The sequence below is a fragment of the Taudactylus pleione genome, unplaced genomic scaffold, assembly GCF_031769625.1.
Source record: "Taudactylus pleione unplaced genomic scaffold, aTauple2 ptg000483l, whole genome shotgun sequence".
Lineage (NCBI taxonomy): Eukaryota > Metazoa > Chordata > Amphibia > Anura > Myobatrachidae > Taudactylus > Taudactylus pleione.
The window spans coordinates 986,849-1,012,858 of NW_028284885.1; the positions used below are offsets into that span (position 1 = coordinate 986,849).

At 46.3% G+C, this 26,010-nt stretch overlaps 1 protein-coding gene across 1 annotated transcript; it reads left to right on the forward strand.

Annotated features, from left to right (window-relative positions):
* The first annotated feature begins 12,736 nt into the window (after window positions 1–12,736).
* LOC148502785 (left-right determination factor 1-like) lies at window positions 12,737–16,568 on the forward strand. The gene is made up of 4 exons (XM_088449349.1): window positions 12,737–13,016; window positions 13,416–13,659; window positions 14,345–14,584; window positions 16,229–16,568. The coding sequence occupies exons 1-4, from the start codon at window positions 12,737–12,739 to the stop codon at window positions 16,566–16,568; spliced, it is 1,104 nt and encodes a 367-aa protein (XP_088305475.1).
* The last annotated feature ends 9,442 nt before the right edge of the window (window positions 16,569–26,010 follow it).

The following is a 26,010-nucleotide window of genomic DNA, read 5'->3' on the forward strand; positions in this document are numbered from 1 at the left end:
AGGGAGTTGTGGCTGAGTATGTTTGGAATGCACAGTCACATCTGGTGGCGGCTCCAGAGGTGGGGTCCAAAATTCAAATAGGCAAGCCACACCAACTGCCACCCCAAACGCTGCCAAACATCGCCGGCCGGGGCTCAATGGCAGTTGGTGTGACTCCACTATTTGAATTTTGGACTGTGCTGCAGCCTTACCTCTGGAGACTCCATCCCTGTCGGTGCTACAGAAGCCAGCCTGCAATGAGAAATAGGGGCCTATTTATGGTTTTTTTGGAAAAAAATGTCTGATTTGTTTTTCTCAATGGTTATTTTACTTTTAACAACAGTTCATGAGGAAAAATAATAGCGGGGCAGTTGACAGTTTCTGAGCTCCCTCAGCCATACTGGCCTAGAGTGGTAAGTGTACAACTCACTACATTGTTGCAAGACCAGGCCAGGCGGTTTTCAGATGTGCGGTGAAACTGAAAGCCCAGATCTGAGCATTCAGCTCCACTTAGTGAAAAAAAACAAAACAATTGTTAAAATATATATATATATATATATATATATATATATATATATGTGAAAATATTTTAAAACTAAAACACAGTAGTGCCCCTTATACACATAATGTCCACAGTAGTGCCCCTTATACACAATTTCCACAGTGTGCCCCTTCCACAGTGTGCCCCTTATACACACAATGTCCACAGTAGTGACCCTTATACACATAATATCCACAGTAGTGCCCTTATACACATAGTACCTCATTCAGAGCTGCTCCTCCTCGCTTTTGTGATGGTCGCGATTATCGTGAGCATCGGGCTTGCGACGAGACCCTTGTGGTAGGATCTCGTCTGCCGCAAGCCCCAGTGAGCTTCCTGCTCTAATAGAACAGGATGCTCACTACTGACATCACATCACCCACAAATGGCAGGCGTACCTTCAGGAACGCCTCCGTTTGTCCAGCCACCCCCCCTCCCCACCTACAAAATGGGGCAAGCTGTTGATCAACATCGACAGCCGCCCCCTTTGTAGCGAGCCCCGGAGCGAGTGAATTTGTCACTCGCTACTGGGCTTGCGTGCGCAGTGCTACACCATCGACCCGCTTGCGAGCGCATAGCGCTTGTGAGCTGGTCTAAATGAGGCCCATAATGTCCACAGTAGTGCCCTTACACACATAAGGTCCACAGTAGTGGTGCCCCTTCACATAATGCCCACAGTAGTGCCCCTTATTACATAATGCCCACAGTAGTGCCCCTTATACACATAATGCCCACAGTAGTGCCCCTTATACACATAAATGCCTACAGTAGTGCCCCTTATACACATAATGCCTACAGTAGTGCCCCTTATACATATAATGCCCACAGTAGTGCCCCTTATACACATAATGCCCACAGTAGTGCCCCTTATACACATAATGCCTACAGTAGTGCCCCTTATACATATAATGCCCACAGTAGAGCCCCTTATACACATAATGCCTACAGTAGTGCCCCTTATACACATAATGCCTACAGTAGTGCCCCTTATACATATAATGCCCACAGTAATGCTGCTTACACGTTATACCACACAGAAGAACACAGCACTGTACTTACCTGAAGCCCCACTCCTGCGCCCGCCGCCGTCTGCCAGCTCCTCGCGCTTGGCACTATGGGAGAGACGTCATGACATCTCTCCCTACACACAGTGCGGGAGCCAGAAGGCGGAGCACAGGAGTGAGCTCCAGCCTCCGGCTGCAGGGGAGAAGCAGCCGGGTGCACGCTAGTAACAAAATCTCAGCAGGCACCCAGCATATAGAGAAGTCGGCGGCGGTGCCTCTCCACCCTGGCGCCTACCTGCATTGCAGAGCCCGCTTACCGCATTACGCTGACCCAGTTTATATGGCACTTGTGTAATACGGTTTGTACTGTTGGAGGAAACCCACAGAATCACAGGAAGGACGTACAAACTCAGCACAGATAGGGCCTTTGTTGCAGACAAACCCATGATCCCATGCTGGGTACTGTGGGTGGTAACCAGAGTATTGGGAGAAAATCCACACAAAGAACATACAAACTCCACACAGAGTGGGCCCTTGTGGCAGATGAACCCATGATCCCAGCACTAACCACTATGCAACCTTGCTGTCCAGACTCACCTACCAGGCCCATTTGTACACATACCTGATCAGATAAATGATGAATACATTTAAATCATTCTCGCGCATCACACTCGCATACACCTGGTGATATTGGGCCACTTCAAATATAAAGTGACAAAAAGAAGAGGGAAAGTCTAATGGTTACTATAAAGGACAGACAGAGCCATGAAAAGACTCTTATATCCCTGCTGGAGAAGTTACATTAAAGCAGGACATATAGACGCTTGGCAATTAGTGGCTCCAATGTTTACATTTTGTAGTCATTTAAATGTAGATGTGATGGTTGTAGGTTTACAATTAGCAGCTGGATTAGTAAATAGAAGTACGCGGATGGTGCACTGACTACCCCAATGCTCCCCATTGGGTCCGCAATGTTACTACAGTATATAGCCACATTTAGGTACACAATACTGCAGCGCGAGATGACTGCTACCAAATGAATAAACCAATATATATATGTATAGTGTGATCACGGGGGCCCCTGGAGAACCAACTTCTCCCCAAATTGCCCAGGGCCCCAAATTCAGCTAGGCCACACAGATGTTGTTTGGGCTGCGATGGGTTTAGTTTTGCCTTTGTTTCTGGCACTCAGGGATGTATTGAATTTGACTAAACTTACCCTGCCCTGATTTTGAGAGGGGAGGGGGGGTTGTAATTTTTTTGATATCGTCTGAAGGCTAAAAAATGGTCCCAGTTGCCCTGCGGTCACAGTAGTAGAGCCCCTTGTACACATAATGCCCACAGTAGTGCCCCTTATACACATAATGCCCACAGTAATGCCGCTTACACATTATACCACAGAAAAACACAGCACTGTACTTACCTGAAGCCCCACTCCTGCGCTCGCCGCCGTCCGCCAGCTCCTCGCGTTGTAACATTACAACCCAAGCTTCTTCTCTGTGTATCCTGTTATAGTGTTCCCCGTCATCTACTCTTCCAGGTGCTCTTGGGACTCTAAGTGTTCCCCAACACAAGTGTATAAGTAGACAGGTATGTCAGAGGGGAATCAGTATGATTTACCACCGGCCGCATGGCTGGCGGTTCTAATCCCGACAGCGGTATCCCGGCAGAGGTGAAAATCCCAATCGTTCTTTCTGGTATCGCAAACCTAATTCCCTACCCTAACCCTCCTTTAGGGGTGCCTAACCCAGCATGGATTTATCCAAACAGCATGGATTTACTGGGAGGAGATCATGTCAAATAAATCTTATTGACTTTTTTGACTGGGTGACTAAGGAAATAGATAAAGGGGGGGGCATAGATATAGCTTATCTAGACTTTAGTAAGGCTTTTGACACTGTTCCACATCGCAGACTGTTAAATAAACTGGAAAGCATAGGATTAGATACAAAGATAGTTGAATGGATAAGATCATGGCTGCAGGATAGGAAACAGAGAGTTGTAGTAAACGTAGTGCAGTCTCAAGAGGGAAATGTTACCAGTGGAGAACCTCAGGGATCTGTACTTGGACCAGTGCTTTTTTAATATCTTTATTTGTGACATTGCAAATGGTATTGAAGGGAAACTATAGCCCTCATTCAGAGCCGTTTGCTATTTGCGGTCGTTCGTTCAAAAACAAGGGGTGGCTATTCAAATGATCCGTTCGCACATTGCGGTCTGTTCACACCTCTAAGTCTGAACGAGCGAGCAAAACATACGATCGTTTTTTTGTTAAAAACGTCCCCTGGCCGCTCGCATCATACGTCATGTCCGCTATTTATTAGATTAATCGAGTACATCGAACAGCGTATGAACTGCTCGCTATTCTTGTGGTTGGTTTTTCCTACCACTATTTTGCGAGCAGTTCTGGCTATGAAACAACCAAGTGACGTGGTCAATGACGCTGCTGTATTAATTATGCACACCCATAAAACGCCCGTTTTGACCTTTAAGCACGCCTGTGTTCTGATCTCCACTCCCTGTTTTCAAGCACCTTCCCCTGTTACCACCCACATACGCCTCATTCTGTCACTCAAAATAGCAGGCACTCGCTATATAGCGCACAAACGATTTTCGGCCGCACTGACTGGTTCGCGCATGCGTACTAAAAAACGTATGCATGCGCAGATGTGCGAACATCGCTCGGAACGACCGTACTGCCGCTAACGAGCGGCTCTGAATGAGGGCCTATGTCTTTTTGCAGATGACACAAAGGGATGCAACAGGGTAGACACACCAGGAGGGGTAAAACAAATGATTGATGATCTAGGTAGTCTAGAGGAATGGTCAAGAATGTGGCAACTACAGTTTAATGCCAAAAAATGCAAGATCATGCACTTGGGTTTCAAAGAACCTACAGGTAAAATATAGTATTGAGGGTACTCTAATGGAAAGTACTGAAGAGGAAAGGGATCTAGGAGTCACTATTTCAGGTGACTTAAAGGCAAGTAAGCATTGTAACAAAGCAATGAGGAAGCAAGTCAGATGCTTGGTACATAGGGAGAGGAATCAGTAGTAGAAAGAAGTGATAATACCACTGTATAGGACATTGGTACGTCCTCATCTCCAATACTGTGTTCAGTTCTGGAGGCCATATTTCCAGAAGGATATTAATATATTAGAGACTGTACAAAGAAGGGCAACTAAAAGGGTGCAAGGTCTACACCACAAAACGTACCAGGAAAGACAAAAAGATCTTAATATGTATAGTTTGGAGCAGAGAAGGGAAAGGGGGGACATGATAGAAACGTTCAAATATATAAAGGGTTTTAACAAGGTAAAGGAAGGAGACATTCTTCAAAGAAAGAGAAGTATTAGAACAAGAGGACATGCACTGGGACTGGAGAGTGGTAGGTTCAGGGGAAATTCGAGGAAAAATTACTTCTCAGAAAGGGTAGTGGACAAGTGGAATAGCCCCCATCAGAGGTGGTAGAGGCTGAGACAGTAGAGCAATTTACACATGCATGGGATAGACATAAGGACATCCTTCAGAAGAAGTAAGGATCAATAAGGGTTGATGCAATAATATGCTTAAAAATGGGACAGACTAGATGGACAAAGTGGTTCTTATCTGCCGTCAAATTCTATGTTTCTAACATCCCCCCAAGTGCCTAACCCTAACCCCCCCTCTAAGTGCCTAAACCTAACCACCCCTTCCCCACAGCGTAACCCTAAGTCCCCCCCGGGAGCCCCTAACCTAACCCTCCCCCCCCTCCTCCCGCGGCTGTCTGCGCCCGCCACCCGGCTTACTTTCGATCGGTATGCCGGGTGTTGTGCTCCCGCCGTAGGTCTAATGACAAGCGTCGGGATTTCGATGCCTGTCATTAGTACCTTGCCGGGATTAGACAGTCGGGAAGCCGGCGGTCTGGATTTCGTCCGTCGGCTTCCCGTCAGAGGTCTTACCCTTCCCTAGCAGGGTCATTTGTATCTGCCCTTTCAGAGGCAAAGTATCCTTAGACATTATTTGGAAATATTGTCAAATATACAGGCACATGGGTACACCTAGATAGTTTTCTTACAGGTTCTGTATCAGTGAGGCCATATGAGAGGCCCGTTGACTTGACTTATTACCCTAAATATTGGTTATAAGTTAAAATACATTACATGAAAGAGACACCTATCTGTAATAGCACATCAGCAGGTATCGTACATGTTACAGCTATAACAAATCTCACAATAAAGCAGGAGGGGACGGGGGCCGTGTGCGATGTCTCAAGAGGGTGGCCTGAGAGCCCCCGTTGCCCATCACTGTACTAAATGGATATTTATACCAGTGTAACTTTAAAGATGGATTGTGAGCTCCTTGTCGCAGGCCAGGTGCGATGTAAGGATTTAAGACGTCACCGCGGAGTCCTGTGACCATATGACGGCATGCGTGCTTTCATACAGATTATGATAATCCTAATTAACTGTCTTACAGTATGGGGCGTGCTATCTGAATAAACACTAACATGATTACATCACAACTGAGCAATTATACAGATCTTATTTACAAGAGTACAGGATACATATACCCGTCTCAATATGTGCCTTGTATACACTGTATAGACAGAGATACACGTATGAAGACCTTACATGCTGCAGTTGGTACATATTATGTATATGTACAAAAGAAATCTGCTACCAAAATCTAAAGATGGATTGTGTCCCAGGGCTGTTTGCCGTCCATATCTCACATTGTTCAGCCTGTGTAATCTCCTGTCTGACAAGCCCCAAAAACAGCACCACCTAAACTCCCAATACACAAACCACTCAAGGACCTTCCAAAAATTCCAGGCCACCTTGTTTGCATGACAAGAGGAGCTGACAAATCCAGCCACTGACACACCATACTGTGAGAAGCGGCCAATCCACATCTTTTTTTTTTTCTTTTTTGTGGGGGGGGGGTTAAACTCCAGTTGTTTGCTCATTAATTTTATGCTCTTTGCAGATCCCATAAAGCCGACTTTGCAATCCACAGACCTCGCTGAGAGAAAAGAGACCCCATACCTCAGCCAGTGTCATTAAGACAGGCATTTAGAGCAGCGGTGGCAGACAGACAGAGAGAGATGCACAGCCCCTCATGACCCGGTGAAGGCACTCAGACAAGTGTAAATACCAGGGAAGGAGGGGGCACAGTGGTGGAGATAAGTGTCTGGGTAGTTCAATACCAGGACAACATCTGCTGTCTGGGACACTTAGAATAGTGACTTGAATGTCAACAACTGCAGCCCAGGTTAGCGGATTCCTCTCTACGCAACAAAGTCAGCTCTCCCCATTCCTTCCCTTACAGTCTAAGGTCTCACAATTCTAATGTCTAAAACATAATACATACTTTCTGCATATTCAGATGCAACCTATAGATTGTAAGCTTGCGAGCAGGGCCTTCCTACCTCTATATCTGTCTGTTATTACCCAGTTTTGTTCTATTAATGTTTCCATTGGTGAAGCGCAACGGAATATGTTGCGCTATATAGGAAACTGTTAATAAACATACACTATTTATTATTTACTAACCCTGGGCAGCACACTTGCCTCAGTGGTTAGCATTACTGCCTGACAGCGCTGAGGTCCTGGGTTCGATTCCCACCAAGGTCCTATCTGGGCAGAGTTTGTATGTGCTCCCCATGTTTGTGTGGGATTACTTCGGGTGCTCTGGTTGACTCCCATAAACCAAACACATTCTGACAAAAAAATTAAATAAACTTATTGTATATATGAGCGTGCACATGTGGTAGGGAATATAGATTGTGAGCTCCACTGGGGCAGGGACTTATGTGAATGGCTAAATATTCTCTATAAAGCTCTGCGGAATATGTGTGCGCTATATAAATAACTGCTAATAAATAAATGAATATACACTAGACATTATACCAGCACCATACTTACCAGTAAACATAATGGGGTGTTGGATACACACATACTTATTTTAGGGTGGGAATTAAATTAGTAGCAGCATATACCCCACAGCTAATTGATTGCGCCGCACAGGGAACTGCTATTCAATTAAATAGGATCTTTAATCAGGGGTTAATGCATGCTAATTTATTGATTCCGCGTGAATTATGGAATCACTAGGTGTCCCCACGCGTTTTACTCCCCCCCAGGTATACTTACAATGCCCAGAAGAGCAACTCTCATTTAGGCCCTCTAATGAGTGAATGGGCCAAAGGTAATAGTCCGCTATTTGTGGGGACCAAAGCCATTCAACGAGATAGTCACTAGATTTAAAGTGGAAATTAATCTAAAGGCAAAACCAACCTGTGCAGGAATGGCCATCCCAGGTCCTAAGTGCCCACTTGGAAGAGTCCGTTCGACAACTATTCCCTGGCATGGGGAGGAATGTAGATTTCTGGGTGGCCCAGACGCAGGAACAAAATTCGAGATCACATTTTATTTTACAATGACCAGAGAGTTTTTTTTCCATTGAAATACATTTAGAGAAATTGTTCTCACGGAACCAGGATTCCTTGCGGGTCTGGAAGTTAAGTTGCATTTACTAAAACCATTTTTGCAATATCAAATATGTTGTGACCTTTCCGACGTCAGCACATTTTGGGAGTCATTTATGCTGCAGCTACCTGCAGAAACATCCTGTCACTTAAGGGGCCTACACACTTGGCGATGTGCTCACGATCCGACATTGTGTCCCATTTCCCCTTGAAGTCTCCCCGGCAGCTCCCCGGCAGTCGTGGGCACGATTTGGTGTTAAAAACTGTCCAATGTGACAAACGATCTATCGTGGCTCCTAACTATTCCAGTGCATCGTGACCGAGATGGTCAGATCTGCCCTACAGCACGGCAGATCTGAAGATGCGATGTACGACCCGCGGGGACGCGCATCGGCATCGTGAGTGGGGACTCACGATTTGGGCATACTTTACACGATTTGTCGCCATGATGCGTCGGAATCGGGAAAATCGTGTAAAATATCGCTGAGTGTGTAGGCGCCTTTAGAAACACAGAGCAAACAGTTAGATCCAAAGTGTTATTAGTCTACTACAGCTTAGAAAGCAAAGACAAACATGCAGTTGTACGATATGAGTTACAGCGAATTTTTCAGCAGCCCCCCCCCCACATGCCCCCGTGTCGGATGACCATCCCAGTATTGTGTTGCATATAAATGAGATTCTTATGCAATATCCATCTCTCCAGTTTAGAGGGGCATGATGTGAATTATTTAGGAATATTGTGTGTTTACAATAAGGTCGTTGGCGCCCAGTCTGCCCCAGCACCAGCTTTTGTAGTGGTCACACATGATACGCAATTGTTTTGAAGGCATCTGCTGGGCCTCTGGCATTTAACAACATATTTTTTAAGGCTGCTACTCCCATCTCTGAGTTCTTTTTCTACCTCTAAAGAGAGACAGGCAATCTGGACATTGGACCTCATTCAAAGTCTCTCGCTAGCGCTGTTTGCTTGCAAGCGGCCCGATAGTTTGCGTTCGCGCATGCTTCGTTCTGCGCGTGCGCAAACTACTCTGTGCGATCGCAGGCCCCTCGCTCGCCCAGCAAAGACAGCCCAGTGAAATGAGTGACAGGAGAGGCCGTTTGTGGGTGGTAACAGGGGCAGGACACTAATAACGGGGGAGTGGAGGTGCGAACGCAGGCGTGCCCGAGTGTTTCAACGCCGTTTTAGAGGCATGCATAATTAATAGGCTGCGTCATAGTACACGTCACATGCCTGTTTTTTACACTGAAGTCTTCGCAGTGCTTGCGGTAGGGTATGGCAACCATAAGCGCTGCGATCGCCTCCGATTGTCCTCGATGTACCAATGTTTTAATACACTTCCTGGAGATGACGTGTTGCTGGTGGGTGGCTCTGCCTGTGCGATTGGGCGTACTCTGGCCACTCGCTAAGACAAGGTGGGCGTGCTTATGCCTTGGCGAGCGATCACTTCCTGTGGCGTGACTTTGACAAATTTGCATACGCTGGGGGGGAGCGATCGCATCTAGCGAGAGACTCTGAATGAGGTCCATTATGTGCTTGCAAATCTTTTTTTTTTTTTTTAAGTCAGAAACTCAAGGCAACTTTTATGTATCTCCGGAAGAACACAGCGATCTGGGTTAGAGAATTAAACACGCATATAACACTTTTTAAGGCTGATGTAGACTTTTGGGCATCATGTAATCGATACTACGGTACATTCGGTTTTCTATCTGCGGTGGTCAGTGACAAATGGCTCAGAGGTATCGTATAATCTGTTGTGATTGACTAGGGAAATAGGAATTCATTTATCACTAATATGCCAGTCACTTTATCCACTTCCTATCTGTTGAAATCATATCCTTTCAAGGTTCCCCTCTGGGAATTAACACCCCGGAGACCACAGCAGTCATAACAGGAATTGACTATGACAGAGGAAGCAAATGGCTATTCCGGGTCTATGCTCAGACACAGACTGACGTCTGTGAATTGAAAGTAAAATTTGCTGCAGAAATGACCGGTAGCCTCTCGCTGATACAGAAGCTGAGAACCCCCCCACACACCCCCCAGATACGACCCATAACACTGACCAGCTATTGTGCAAATCCCCTAATGCAACCTAATCCTCGACACATTATCAAAAGGCTTCTTCATTTAACCACAATAAATCTGTGATCTGCACTAAAACGCATTTACATATAACGGCCGTTGTTTAGGGTTATCTTAAATAAGGATGTTCAGCCTGATACACTGCAGGGGCCAAATGGTAGGCGTTCTACTCTTCAAAAGGGCCGCACAGTACCCTATGGGGCCTATTTATTTAAAAATTCCTATTTTTATCTCTTAATCAACATCTATTATAGCTATTTGCAGCAGCAATTTAACTTGGAACTCTTGCTAGGATTACGCATAAGATTAGAGACTGTCCTGGCCAATAGTTTACAGTATAATGATATCGATCATTATACCTTCTGTCCCAGTTTGCCTACTGTAAATCTGTAGCCATTAGGCCGTGCATATGCTGACAAAATCTCAGCCAAGATGGAGGGTGGGTGGGTGGGGGAACTAAGCAGCCTGCCGGGATGGCGTATATCACCTAGAAATTAGAGAACGCATATAGGCCCTGATTCAGACCCGCGCACTGCCGCTGGCAGCTCGCTGGGTCTGTGGGTGTTTTGTTTTTTTCCCGGCCGCTCGCAAAGCTGTGTGTGACCACCCACAGCTTGAGCGAGCGGCCAGGAGACTAATCGCGATAATCGCGACCTTCGGCCTTGCGACGAGACCCTGGGGTAGGGTCTAGCTTCCGCAAGGCAGAGTAGACTTCCTGCCCTAATAGACACCAGTAGTGATGTCAGCAGAGCCTCCCAACAAATGCCAGGCGTTTCTAAGGGAACGCCTACGTTTGTCCAGCCATCCCCCCTATCTGCCCACAAAATGGGGCGAGCTGTCACTCACCATCGACAGCCGCCCCATCTTGTTGCGAGCCCCGTAGCGACTGAACTTCAGTTGGTCAGCAGGGCTCGCGGACGCGGCGCAGTGCGCAAACATCGGGTCGCTTTGCGAGCGCACAACGCTTGCGCGCGGCTCTGAATGAGCGCCATAATGCACAAGCATCTTCAGATGGTTTTAGCTATAGGAGATAAGCCCCATATAGAGAGAACTAGATTGGCGGCTGCTGCGATTAATTTAATACTATCCATAGGAGATATGTACCTTCTAAAGGATCAGTTTTATAATATAAAGTGTATAAATGATAAGAGAGAGCATTACTGGATAACTAAGCTCCAAGGCACGAAAAAAACATTCAGTAACTCTCTGTCTGCAAATCCACAACGTATTTCTATGAGACTTTAGGAATCTACGACAAAGTATAAATAACATACTGTAGTATATAATATATAACCTGATAAACTCTTTAATAAACTATATTTAAGTGCAGATTCGGACTGTCTCACCGGGGTTTTGCCTGGATCCTATGTCAGTCCGTGTAGGCCGAGACGATGGGATGGACGCAGTTACCGCCAGCGTTACGTCTTTGTACGCGGCGGCTGGGTTAAACTATGCAAAAGCCGCGTGAGGCGTCTTGAGTTACAAGTTTTCTGTAACGCTTCCTGTTGCCGCCCCCCAAGCTCCAGCAGCATAGCGATCATTCTGCGGCGTTTGGGGCACCGCGAGCGACATCGCGGCAGCAGGTCTGCACACGCGCAGTGCGGCTTCTGCGCAGATCTAAGTACATCAGAGATGCGCGCAAACATCGGGTTTACGCACATCTGTGAATGAGGCCCAATGCGTATGAGCAAGCGTCTCCCTGCAAATGACGTCACAATCAGTCAGCGATGCCGATTGTAGGTGCAAGTACAGGGGGCCGGGGGGGGGCTCTAAACATGGTCAAGTGACAGTTACATTGTGTAACACATAGCTGTAAAATAAATAGGGTAAAAAGCACAATCAGCTTGTTTTCAGCTTCCAGGACCTTTATTGCTACAGAATATTCCATTACAATTTTATTATTATTATTAATTTGTACAGCACCAATATTTTATGCAGAGCTGGAATATTCTTGTATCCTCCTTATAAATCAACTTCCATTATCCGTAACGTCTAAAATGAAACCTTCACATTTATATCATTTATAATAAAATAGACCCCAGTTATTTACAGCTGTGTAAAACATGTCTACGTTATTAATTAATACTGTATTGTCTTTTAAATACGTTCTGAAAATATAATAGAGCAGATGTTCTAGCTTGAGGCATCTTCCTGTTGTATAGCGGCCAAAATAACTCTATATCCAAAATAAAGAAAAAAATTATATATATATATATATATATATATATATATATATATATATATATATATTATGTACTGGGGTTAGAATTGTTATGTTTATTTCACTTAAAACAACAAATATAGTGGACTTTAAAAAAAGAGGCGCAGACCTTAAATGCAAAAAGGTAACAAATCGGTTCTATATCGCCGAAATTGGGCATTTTGGTCACTAAATGGTTAAGTAGCCCTAATTATTAGTGTATTTCTTGTCTGCAGATAAAGCCCAGAGAAGTGTCAGACTCTTAATGGCGGTGATGTTGTCCTTTTGTCTTAGCCCAGCTTCTCATTTTGCATTATTGGCACTCCCAGCAAGGGGTCCTGTGCCCTCTCTATATAAAGAGAACTAGGAAGGTCCCAAAGCAGATTCCTTGTGCTGAGCAAGGACCAGAAAACTCCACATCTGCAACGTACGGCTCTGACATATCTCCACGGCCAAGGAATGCTGGGCACCATCGTCTCAGCGAGACTCGGCTGTTTCCTGGGAGCCCTGCTGGTAGCCACCAGCAGCGCCTTCACCCCAGAGGACATCAAGGACGCACTGCTGGAGAAACTCAACCTGCCGGAGGTACCCAGGCTGGTGAAGAGAGACATTGAAGAGCTGGTGGTCCCTAGACACATCCAGAACAAGTATATCTCCATGCTTCACAGACACAAGGAGAGGACGCGGAGGTCTCTGCCCAGCCTGACTGGCATTCTCAGGGGCATCCAAGGCAATGCTGGTAGGTCCACTTATGCACTATGGGAGGATGGGCATTATAGCATTGCAGGATAATATCAAGTTACTTTCTGTTTAGTTATTACATCCTAGTTCTATATAACAATATTTTGCTATGGAATGGTTATGTGACTAGTTACAGGGCGGAGCAGCAGGCACAAAGCTGTTTACTGTCTCATTACACAGTTTCGTGGACTTTGTTATGTGTTATCCCAATCTGCTTTTATCTTGTGGTCCAGACATTTACATCAAGCGAGTCTCACCTTCTCATGCTAATGACACAATGATGGCACAATAATCAGCCGCCCCTCCTTGAATGATAGGCAGCATTGATCCATAAGCAGGGCATTGCTTATGGGTACCTTCAGCATGTCCTGATCTGTTATTAAATCACTTTTCACAGATATCTTTGGGGAAGTGCTGTACTCCGACCCCAGCAAGCAGACCCTGGTGTTCGAAATGGACTCCAGGATCCCCCAGAACAGCGAAGTGACCATGGCGGAGCTGAAACTTTTCAAACAACCCCCCAACGCCGCGGAGCTTCCCGACAGGCGCTTCCACAAGCCGGTCAGCAACGCCAGAGTCAGCGTCTACTACGTGGAGGTGATGAAGGATGGGAGCAACAGAACCTCTCTGGTGGATTCCAGGTACAGCAATTTACCGACGTTTACGGCAAACGTCAGTCCGCTGTTCTATGTTGCATTTCATACAATCAGTTGCAGCTAATAAAAAGTTGCATTTTTTTAAAAGTTTTTAGACTTTTTAAAACTATAATTATAATTTTTTTTTAACTTTGGTTATCATCGCTAGATCACAGTACTGGGCCATGGGTTCAATTCCAACCAGGGCCCTATCTGTGTGGAGTTTGTATGTGCTGCCCTTGTTTCTTGTAACGCTCCAAAAACATACAATAGTTAAATGACGTCTGGCAGAAATGAACCCCATCGTGCGTTCCAGAATATGTGTTGTACGCCTCACTGGGGCAGGGACTTGGGTGAAAGATTAAAAAGTCTGGGAAATATGTTGTAGGCGATATATATACACATAAGAGTTATAAGCAGGAAAATACTACTGTCGCAATTTTATTGTAGCTTTTAAAAAGTTTGTAAAAAAAATTTAAAAAAACAAACATAAAACAATACATATATCACATTGAATCTAAGCATCTTATGATTCCCTAGTTATGAATTTGGCTGGCAGGTCGTGCTGGCACTTGTAGTTCCTCAACGCAAGGAAACTTGTATAACATCAAATGAAGTAGTGGATACGTTTGAGATGATGTGTGCGATGTGATTTCATTGCGATTGACGGAACGCTGTTATCATTTTCCAGGCTTGTGCCGATCATGGAGTCCGGCTGGAGGAGTTTCGATGTCACCCACGCTGTGCACTACTGGATGAGGAGCAGTGGGCAGGCCAACATGCACCTGGAGATCAGGGTAGACGGGGAGAGGCACGGCAATCACGCGGCAGAGATGGCGAAGCTGGTACAATTCACTACCCAGAATATATCGGACAACAACGTGGGCAAACCCGAGCTGGTTCTCTACACTCTGAACCTCGACGACCACGGGTAGGTTCCCGTCCTGTTTCAGGACTATAGCTGAAGTGATGTAGTCCAGATTTAAGTGGGATAATATCATCTTGAATTTAAAGCGCCAACATGTCATGCGTTGCTATAGCACCAACTTACGTTTTACTGTGATATAATTAATGAGACATCTGATTGTCATTGCGTCTGATTCAGAGCTGTAGGTAAACCCAATGGTTTCCGCACAACTCAGATGTTTAATGATTGGCGCGTGCGCTGGATCTGTACTGCGCATGAGCCGATCACTGACTGCGATGGCGGACACAGTCCCCCCGAAGCCACAGCATGATTGTCATGCTGTGGCCGTTTGGGAGCGGGAAAGGGGAGGTGATAGCCAGCGTTCTTGAAAACAGGGGGGCGTATTGGGCTCATTATCAAGGCGTGTCTAGGCCAGGGTCTGCGTCTTCCGGCCCGGCAGAGTGAAAACACCGCCCAAATCCTGCGTAACCTGAGGCTTACCCAGATGGCCGATGTTTTCACACATGATCCTCGGACGCAGCACCGGGCCACAGAAGCTTGCAGAAGGTCGTTTGTGTAAGCAATACGCCTCCTGCGGCGTTAGCGTATATTTATACACATCAGCTGCGTCCAATGGCTCAGCTGCTCTGTGTACTGCGTCCATCTCTGATTTAGGCCCGTTGTCATTGCGTGACGTTACTGCTATAAAGTTTGATTCTAATTACGCAACAAAATGAAATCAAGGGTCACAATAAAGCACAAAGCTAAAATACATAGCAATGCATAGAAACAATAAAATAATACATTCAGAGCTTTACAACGCAGCAGCAATTAATCAAAAGTAGAAAAGAATAGTTATTTTGTCATAATACATGTTTGCAGAGATCAATACTTTTTATGGTGCATACACACGATCAGATTTTTCCTTCAGATATGAGCGATAACGATTTAAAAATTGTTCAGTCGTTCATATCTGAAGGAAAATCGTTCATATCTGACATGCCTGAACGATGGATGATCAACGATGTGCGTTCCCGATGGTCAGATAATGATTTCTGACATCTGATGTGTTTGCAGTCAGACTTGGACGATTCCATTCATTTTAATGCAGTCAAAAATCGTTCAATCGTTCAAAACTTTGGTAAAATCGTTCAAATCGTTCAATCGTTCAGTCGTTCATCTGACAAATCTGACAAGTCTGACAAATCTGACCGTGTGTACGCTCTGGGCGATAAAGTGGACGACTGAACGATAACGATATCGTTATCGTTCAGTCGTCCACTTTATTGTCCATTTTTAAGCCCAAAAAGATGAACGATGACGACGACGCGCGTTCCCGCGGGTCGTTCGTCATCATCGTTCATCGGGCTGACATGCAGGCCAGCCTGATGATCTCGTCAGGTTGCTGTATGTCAGGGAATGGGGGAGAGAGCCCGGCGCTGAACGATATCGTTAATGATATCGTTCAGCGGCTGTGCTCAATGTCATGAACGACATTGAGAACAGCCTGCCGCGGACACACTAGACGATATCGCTCAGGGAGCATATCGTCTAGTGTGTACGCACCTTTATAGTAGAGCATGTAGCTATATAATAATATATGTCCAGTGCCACGGCGTGTAGTGCTCGGAAGTATTGCCTGTTCTCACCTTTGTTTCTTTTTTTTAGTGCCCGTGGAGACTGCTCAGCTCCAGAAGCCAAGAAGGACAACGTCTGCTGCCGGGAGGAGTATTTTATCAACTTCCGGGAGCTCACCTGGACCCAGTACTGGATCATCGAGCCGGCGGGATACAACGCTTTCCGCTGCGCTGGAGGCTGCAGGCAGCCCCACTCCCCCGCCCTCAAGTACCGCTACGGCAAGAGGACTTGTGTGGTGGCTGAAAGCTCCCCCTTGCCGGTCATGTACCTGGTCAAGAAGGGCGACTACACCGAGATCGAAGTGGCCGAGTTCCCCAATATGATCGTGGAGAGGTGCGGCTGCGCGGCCGACAACATCTCCATCATCTGACCGCCGCTCACATCAACCACCTTTCCGCTCTGCGTTGCTGAGTTTTGCACCGTACCTGACGATGTTTGATGCAACGTCTGCATCCTGAACTTCCCCACGGCCGGCAAACTTTGCCGGTAAAGTCGCCAAAAGGAATGAACTCTTATATCCCCCCCCGACGTATGTTCGCAGTCTTAGGAATACTAATCGTAGCCGTGTAGAAGCACTTACTGTAAATAGCCTGCGTATATTTATCTTTAATGGGACCTTGACAGCAATTTTTTTTTTTTAATTATTATTTATTTTATTTGTATCACGTGAATCATTTCGACCGATCTTTCCATTGGGGAGAAAACATAATAAATGACGATATGTGAGATACGAGTTTCTCTGTGTTATTATGAACAAAGAATTGGGGGAGATGTATCAAGCAGTGCAAAGAGTGCAGAAGTTACCCATAGCAACCAATCAGCTTCTACCGATCATTTTACAGAATGTACTTAATAAATGCTTGAAAGAAGCGAATTGGTTGCTATGGACAACACCGTCACTTCTCCACTGTTTACACTGTTTGATACACCTCCCCCAGAGTTTCACAATAGATCACATAGATCTATGATATATTATGGGTGTAATAATAGGCATGGCACATGACCCCGGGGGCTCACTGTTACAGGCTGCCTGATTTCTTTATTGTTTATGTATAAACAATGATTCATAAGATTTCCTCCAGGTCTATGACAAATTATTGATGTAACAATAGGGGGAGTGCACTAACCCAGGGGCTCACAATTAATGGGCCACGTTACAGGCAGTTGATTTCTGATATAAATATCAATATATATCACACTTGCCTACACTCCTGATTCAGCCAGGAGCCTCCTGGAAATCGGGTGCGCTCCTGGCCCCCCGGAAAGACAGGCAAGCCTTCCGGCCCCGTTGACCCGTACGGCTCCCTCCCCCACAATTACAGTATAAACCCCGTGCCTGGGGGGAGATGACTCAATTTGCGTTGAATCGCGTCATCGTGGCCCAGCCCCCTGCTTCATAACGCCATTAATATCGGCATTGTGAAGAGGGGGCACAACCGCGATCGCCCATGCTCCCCCCCCTATTGATTCGTTTTTTCAGGCCACGCCCTTTTTGCAGCGACATGCCACCCAGCTGGGGAAGCCCGACAGCTCCCTCCCGGAAGGAGGGAGCTAAAAGTCGGCAACCATGAAATATATAATAGAAACTCACAGTCAGGTGCTGTGTGTGGTATGATATGTCGACAATCAGAAAGCCAACACTGTAATGTCGACATGTTCTGAATGTTGACATGGAAGCTCTGTCGTTGTGACATGTCGGCATAGAGAAATGTTGACATGCTCATAATGTCAGAATTTGCATGTTGACAGTCAGACTTTTCACTATTTTAGCCTACTGCCAGGTACACACTAGACGAGTGTGTACGACATTGGCAGCGGCAAGATGCTGGCATTCGCAAGTGCGTACACACTTGGCGATGCCGGGAGCAACAGTGCGATGTCCGGGGCCATGCCGCCAAATGCATGCAGGTCCGGTGGGCACTGTCGCTGACGACGCGCAGGAGCACGCGTCGTCAGCGACATAACGGGTACACACTGGCCGATGTGCCTGATATGTTGTCCGATCCGCTGGATCAGACGACATATCATCTAGTGTGTACCCGGCATAAGCCTAACCCTAAAACTAACCCTTATGAACATGACATTATGATTATTTCGACATTTGTGTATATCGACTTGTTACATGTCAACATTGTGACTGCCGACACTTGGTTATGCAATGTAAAAAATCATACATGTGACGGTGCAGGGTGGTCAGGGTTATACAATACTTACTGAGAACGTAGAACATCACTTGATAGTGGAAAATTTGCACTGATTACACTTTTTTAATACAGTGTGATATCTAGAAATGAATCACGTCAATAAGTCTCTAGAACCTGGAGAAAACCCGGACAGTTTAGAATATATTATTACACGATATTACTGGAAATTGAAGAACCGTATAATGATAGAGAGAAATAAAAGTCCAGGTACAACCACTTGGAAAAATCAGGAATCCGCCGAGAGCGTCGACATTTCAGGGAACCTAAAAAAACATTTAGGAGTATATTTACTAAGGGGCGTCTTTTACTAATTTCTCAGCATGTTTAACCCAGAAATGTAAACCGGTAATTATGTTACATGGAAAACACCATATTGTGCTTTTAACGTGTTTGCTGTTTAACATTTCTGGGTTAAACACCCGGAGAAGCAGCGGCTTGTAAAAGTAACCACTTAGTAAATTTACCCTTTAGGGATTTCCTAAGCTCTGCTGCGGCCACTTTAGTGCCTTTTGCTGTATTCGTATCTGCGACTTTATGCTAATACTAGTATCAGCCCTCCCCCTGGTGTACACGCGTGCCTCTAAATGTGCAGGGACTGAGACGCCAACATTGTGCGTCTTTACACGTAACAATCCCGCTTGATGCAACTTTAGACGCAACCATCAGACGCGCCATCGAAACTTGCACCTGACCTAAGCTAGGTGCAGTACATGGCCTCCAATGTAAGCAATTAAGCGTCTGAGGGCCTGATTCACTACCAATCGCAACTGCGATTGCAATAGAGATTACGCACGCAGTCTCACTTCGATAGTATGCTAATCCATTGCGATCGAATTGCCACTGCAGCACAACATAAGGACGCCCACTTTACCTTACACACCTCCGTAATGTTTAGCTAGACTACGAAACCATCGGTAACATGGAGTAACATCGCAGCCTCACGCACACTTGCGCAAGCTCCGACCTTACTCAGGAATTGCTAACAACCACGCACGCTATCAGGCCTCAGGCTGTGTACGGCATCACGGTGAATAATTTATGCACGCCCCTGTAACGGCGTTCCAACGCACTGGCACGCCTGCGTTTCGCCAACCACTCCCCCGTCACCACCCACAAATGCCACTTCCTGTCCATCACTCTGCGATGCATATGCAACAATCGGCCGAGTGCGTGCGTATTAGTTGAGATCCTTGCTGAATCAGGCCCTAAGTTAGTAACCAGTTATGTGACGCGCCCACGTCTCCCGGGAATGCCCACTACATCTCAATACACCGACACCGTGCGTCTCAATGGCTACCGCAGCTATGTGCGCACATGCTGTAGGGCACATGCGCTGTGAGACTTTCTAGCTACTTAAGACACATGCGTACTTCAACATCGACCATTTGTGCGAATAGTGCCGTTGTGTACTACTTAGAATCAGGCCCATAGGGAGTCCCAGTACCCTGCCGTTGGCCCTATTAGAGCCTAGCTAACAGTGCAGCTAACTGAGCTGCTCGTTTACTGATCCAAGTCACTCAACTACAATGTCCAACAAGCTTTCAGAATTATATGGCAGTGTGCAGTGAGCAACTTTGGAATGATATTACGAGTGAATAGAGCTGACATTCCAGGAAACTTAAGGCGCAAGAGTGAAACATATATCATTATTTTTGTGGCGCTAAAGTTTAAAGCTGGTCACAAGCAGTGTAGACAGACAGTGACCAAACTCACCACCCGATTGCAGTTATCCGCCGTCCAATCAGAGCGATTTTTGCAGGCAAGGGAACCATTATGGGCCCTGCGCACAGCGGATGTCAGACCAAAAATGTTATCTTCACTGTATCTGCCTGTGTGCGGACAAACTTAGAATAGCACCTCGGTAGGAAGTGTTTATTGGGGATTTTATCTTGCTATGTTTGGGACGCACAGATGTAAGGAGCCAGTGAGACCTCCCTGACAGACTCCTATATAAAGGCCCAATCCACATCTCAGGAGAGGCTCCTTCGCCCACATGGATGCTGCACAGCCAGCAGGGGTACAGCCGACGCGGGAGCCGCATGCTAAGTCCGTACACACGGCCCCAGCTCACTGGACGCTGCATGTCATTTCCTGAACAAATTAATCTGTTTACGATCTGACAAAGGGGCTTCTCTTCAGCCAACTACATAAATGACTGTAATTAGGGCCTGTCACACTGTCTTAGGGCTGGCTACAATATATATACCCTGAGGCCACTAGAAAAGACCCTTAGTATACCTGCTGCCAATACACAGTGTATAGATCTTTATAGAAACGTGTGCCTCTTATTATTTCCTAACGAGGCGATAGACTGCACTCTCACGATTCAGCCCGCCACAATATGGTGGCATTCATTGGCATGCTTACTGGTAACAATGGGGTATTAGCGTAGGACACGTGTCTGCTGATGTTTCAGACAATCTGCCTTCGTATTTATTATTATTGTTTATTTATTTGGTGCCACAAGTGTTCCGCAGCGCCTTACATAGTACATAAACAAATAGGTGCCCAAAGACTTACAGTACAATACAATACAATACAGGACAAGGACATAGATAATATACATTGATACATTAGCGACCATAACACTCACATAAGCAGCAGAGCATAAGCAACCAAGTGTTAGGTGCCCTGGTGAGTAAGACGTAGATGAAAGTAATGTAAGGAGAAGCACAAGAGGGTAGAGGGCCCTGCTCGTAAGAACTTACATTCTAAAAGGGAGGGGGTAAGCACCAATAATATTGCCCAAGTGCGTAGTGCTGCTTCCTTTGTTCTGTAGTTGGGAATAACAATCAACTACGTTCTTATTGTTTGTGTACAAGCAGCGGCACGTTATCACTGTTGAAAATGGAGAAAGCCACTGCGCAGACTCCATGTTGATCCTCCCGGGAGGCTTCATTCCCTATTCCAAGATGGCCGCTGACCACTGCACATGCGCGACGCCATCTTGTCACTGTGTTGAGTGTCGCCGTGGGAGACAGTTGTCTTCCACTTAGCTCCCGGTATTACCGCTGACCAGAACACAGTTGCAGCATCCATGCACCACTACCCAAATCCGCACACACTCACTGGCTGGTGATCTGTAGGTCACTCTGCTCCGCTCCATATACCAGTGTATGTAAAAGTGAGTACGGCTGTACCCATTATCTCTCCAATAAAACCGCTTGACTGGTTATGCAACTGGGCTGTTGTTAGTCTCAGGGCATCCACTGGTGAGTACAGAAACTCTGTTATACCATCAAACCTGCATCCAGATTTCCAACAATCACGTCTCTCGTCCTTACTGCTGTATGCATCCCAGTATCTGCCTTCGGTAACCGATCAAATGGGCGACATTCATAATGACGACACCACAGTGACAGACACCATATGTTCACACAATTTCAACATCAGAAATGGCGCCGCCGGGAGGGTTAGGAACTGCCGTGAGGGTTAGGGTTAGGCTGTGGTGGGTGTCAGGTTAGGCACTAAGGGCTGGGTGAGGGATTAGGGGTAAAATACTCACCGGAATGCTGCTCTGTCATATGTCTCCGCCGGAAGTGCATGATTGCTGGGACCAGGTAGACGGCTCTGGAGACGCCATTGCCGCCGGCACCGGGTATATGACTGCTGGGCCAACAGGGACGTTAGGTCAACATTCTATAATTTCATCCGTGTAGTCAAGAGGAATATCGCCATGGTCACTGGTGACATGCTAAGCATTAGTGGTAAAAAAATAAAAATATTTAAAATTCTATAAAAAAAAAAAAAAGTGTGAGGTCCCCCTCCCAAATCATTAACCAGCCCAGGACCCCTCAGCCTGGGCTGGCATTAGAAAATAGGGGGTAAAAATAGTGCGGGGTTCCCCCTATTCTCCAATAACTAGCATCAGGCCGGACCAGCCAGGGAGGGAGACACACACCGTGGGGGTCCCCCTGCCATAATATTAGCCAGCCCAGGGATTTCTCAGAAAGTGGGGACCCTAAAAATAAAATAGGGTCCCACCTCCAGAGGAATTACTAGCCCTGGGCGTTTAGTGCGGAGTTGATGGTAAAATAATAGTTACTAATATTGGGTCCGATTCAGATTTGTACGTTATAATGCGGCGAGTTTGTACGCTGCGGCTGTGAAATAACATGCTAATGCCGCAGGAAGCGGTTTATTTGATCCGCAGGCTCTTCAGACGATGCAGCATAGGATCACTCTGTTTTCACGCAGCTGAAGCCATTGAAGCTGCGTACAAGGACACACAGCCACTGTCTTCAGTGCGCCCAGAAAATGGGGCGGGTTTCCCATCGTTTTGCGGACGGTTTTTGGTCCGATGTTCTAAAGTCGGCTTCCTGATTCCTGGTTATCTGTCGGTTTTGCCGTCAGTAAATGGTCACTTTGCTAAACCCATGGAAAAAAATGTCCCAAAAAACCCAAACCGACCTTTAGTAGATTTACCCCTTAATCTCAGCAAAACGGTAAAACAGTGCATTTATCTAATGACACGTCAGCAGGTGCTTTAATGTAACATAATCAAGTGTCACAAGCTGACACAAACAAATCTGACAATAAAGTAGGAAGGGGCTCAGGGCCACAGGTGAGGGGCGCATGTTGCCCATTACCGACATAAAGCGGCAGAAGACAAAGTTGTTTACTAACAGAATGGGATTGAAATGCCGGTAGCGTGAGCCCGACAGCAGGAAATCCCGACAGCGGCAGGTAAGTGATCTAATCCCCCCTCCCCCCACCTAACCCTCCCTTAGAGGTGCCTAACCCTAAACTCCCGGGGTGGTGCCTAATTTTAACCTGCCCTGGGGGGTGCCTAACCCTAACCCCCCCTTACTGCTCCCCAAACCTAACCCTCCCGGGGGGGGTGCCTGACCCCGTGCTTACCTCGTTCGTGCAAGCGTTGTCTTGGACTCCGGCATCGGGATTATGATAGGCGCTGGTATTTCGACGCCTATCATATATCCTTTGCCGGCATTCGCAGTCGGGATTGTGACCGGCGGCCGCAACTAAATGTAACATTGTAAAGCACTATACAGGGGCGGAACTAGGTATTTGAAGGTCCCAAGTCCCCTATGTACCACTCAATGGTGAAAAATGTATATAACACATGTAATTTTTGCAAAGAAGATGGGCCTCCCTCAGCTCTGGGCCCCACAGGTGCAGACAATAGGACTGTCCTGGGGCCCGACCCTCTCCCTGCACCGGGTTAAGGTGCCCCATCCACTAGAAGACAGGTAAAAGACTGCACGATTATGACATTGTAATGGTGCAGGCGTTTGTCAGTCTGTGATGTGCATACACTGAACGAGCAGTCGGTCAGTGTTGGCACAATCAATCATCTCCTCACATGCTGAACCTGACGTTATCGTCAGGTTGATCAGCATGTTTGCACGATGATAGATGTCTAAACGACCAATTTTTTAAACAATCTGCAAACGATTTTCAAACGATATCGATATCGTTAAATCGCTCATTTTAATTGTTTAGTGGATAGGCACCTTTACACTGCCATCTCCTGAGCCCCCGGCTTTTCTATTCTCACCAGAGCGCTGCTACAGGGAATCTGGGCCCAGGGCTGATGTAACATACAGCCGTCTTTCATTTTGTCCTACATTGATACTCTCTTAGATGTTCCTGTTTAATTTAATTTACTTTGGATAATGACTACTGATATGGACTTTGGATTATATCTTCCAATAAGGTCCTGAACAGCAACATCTTCAGCAAAAGAATCTGAATAACATCTTCAGGTAAGGACTATATAACTCATTTTGGCCTGTCACCCTTGCCCCTTCATACACCTCCCTCCGTTTTATCTGCATTTTTTAATTTAGAAACAATGGATAGAGCAAATTATATACCTGATATGACGCAGCATGATGTAAGATGGGTGCACACTTGTCCTATCCTCCGGGGATCCAACTCCATATCAGTCAGTCGACACAATCCTATCGTTATGGGGAAAAGGAATGGGGAGAGGAACTTCTGCACCAGTTGATTTATGCTCAGGTATATTGTACCTAGGGGTGTGCACCGGCCACTTTTCGTGTTTTGTGTTTTGGTTTTGGATCTGGATCTTTCTTCGTGTTTTGGATCTGGATTGGTTTTGCCAAAACCACCCTTCCGTGTTTTGGGTTCTGGGTTTTGTGTTTTGGATCTGTATTTTTTTTTTAAAAAGCATAAAAACAGCTAAAATCACAGAATTTGTTGGTTTCTCTGCTCCTATGCTATTATTAACCTCAATAACCTTAATTTCCACTCATTTCCAGTCTATTCTGAACACCTCACACCTCACAATAGTGTTTTCATGTCCAAAAGGTTGCACCGAGGTAGCTGGATGACTATGCTAAGCGACACGAGTGGGCGGCACAAACACGTGACCCATCTAGGAGTGACACTGCAGTGGCAGACAGGATGGCAGTTAGAAAAACTAGGCCCCAAACTGTACATAATGCAAAGAAAAAAAAGAAGTGCAAGATGGAATTGTCCTTGGGCCCTCCCACCCACCCTTATGTTGTATAAACAGGACATGCACACTTTAACAAATCAATCATTTCAGCGCCAGGGTCTGCCACACAACTGTGGCTGAAATGATTGGTTCGTTTGGGCCCCCACAAAACAAGCTGGCAATTAATGTGTCCCTGCACAAACTGGCTCTACGGAGGCAAGATGTCATCCTCATCCTCCTCATCCACCGATTCCTCACCCTCTTCAGTGTGTACATCCTCATCCTCACAAAGTATTAACTCGTCCCCACTTGAATCCACCACCACAGGTCCCTCTGTACCTTCTGGAGGCTGGTCTCCCTGGAAGAGCTGATAATTCATTTTGATGAACATCATCTTCTCCACATTCTGTGGAAGCAACCTCCTACGCCTTTCGCTGACAAGGTTCCCGGCTGCACTAAACACTCTTTCGGAGTACACACTGGAGGGGGGGGCAACTCAGGTAAAATAGAGCCAGCTTGTACAGGGGCCTCCAAATTACCTCTTTTTCCTGCCAGTACAGGTATGGACTGTCTGACATGCCTACTTGGATGCTGTCACCGATGTAATCCTCCACCATTCTGTCAATGGTGACAGTATCATATGCAGTGACAGTAGACATGTCAGAAATTGTTGCCAGGTCCTTCAGTCCGGACCAGATGTCCAAACTTGGTCCTGCCTGCCCTGCATCACTGCCAGCGGGTTGCTTAGGATACTTAAGTTTTTTCCTGGCAGCCCCAGTTGCGGGAGAAAATGAAGAAGGAGCCGTTGACGTGTCACGTTCCGCTTCAGCTGACAGTGTGTTCACCAGCAGGTCTTTGCACCTCTGCAGGCTTGTGTCGGCCGGAAAGAGAGACACCACATAGGCTTTAAACCTAGGATCAAGCACGGTGGCCAAAATGTAGTGTTCTGATTTCAACAGATTGACCACCCTGGAATCCTGGCAAAGCGAATGAAGGGCTTCATCCACAAGTCCCACATGCCGAGCGGAATCGCTCCGTCTTAGCTCCTCCTTCACTTTCTCCAGCTGCTTCTGCAAATGCCTGATGAGGGGAATGACCTGACTCAAGCTGGCTGTGTCTGAACTGACTTCACGTGTGGCAAGTTCGAAGGGCTGGAGAACCTTGCACAACACGGAAATCATTCT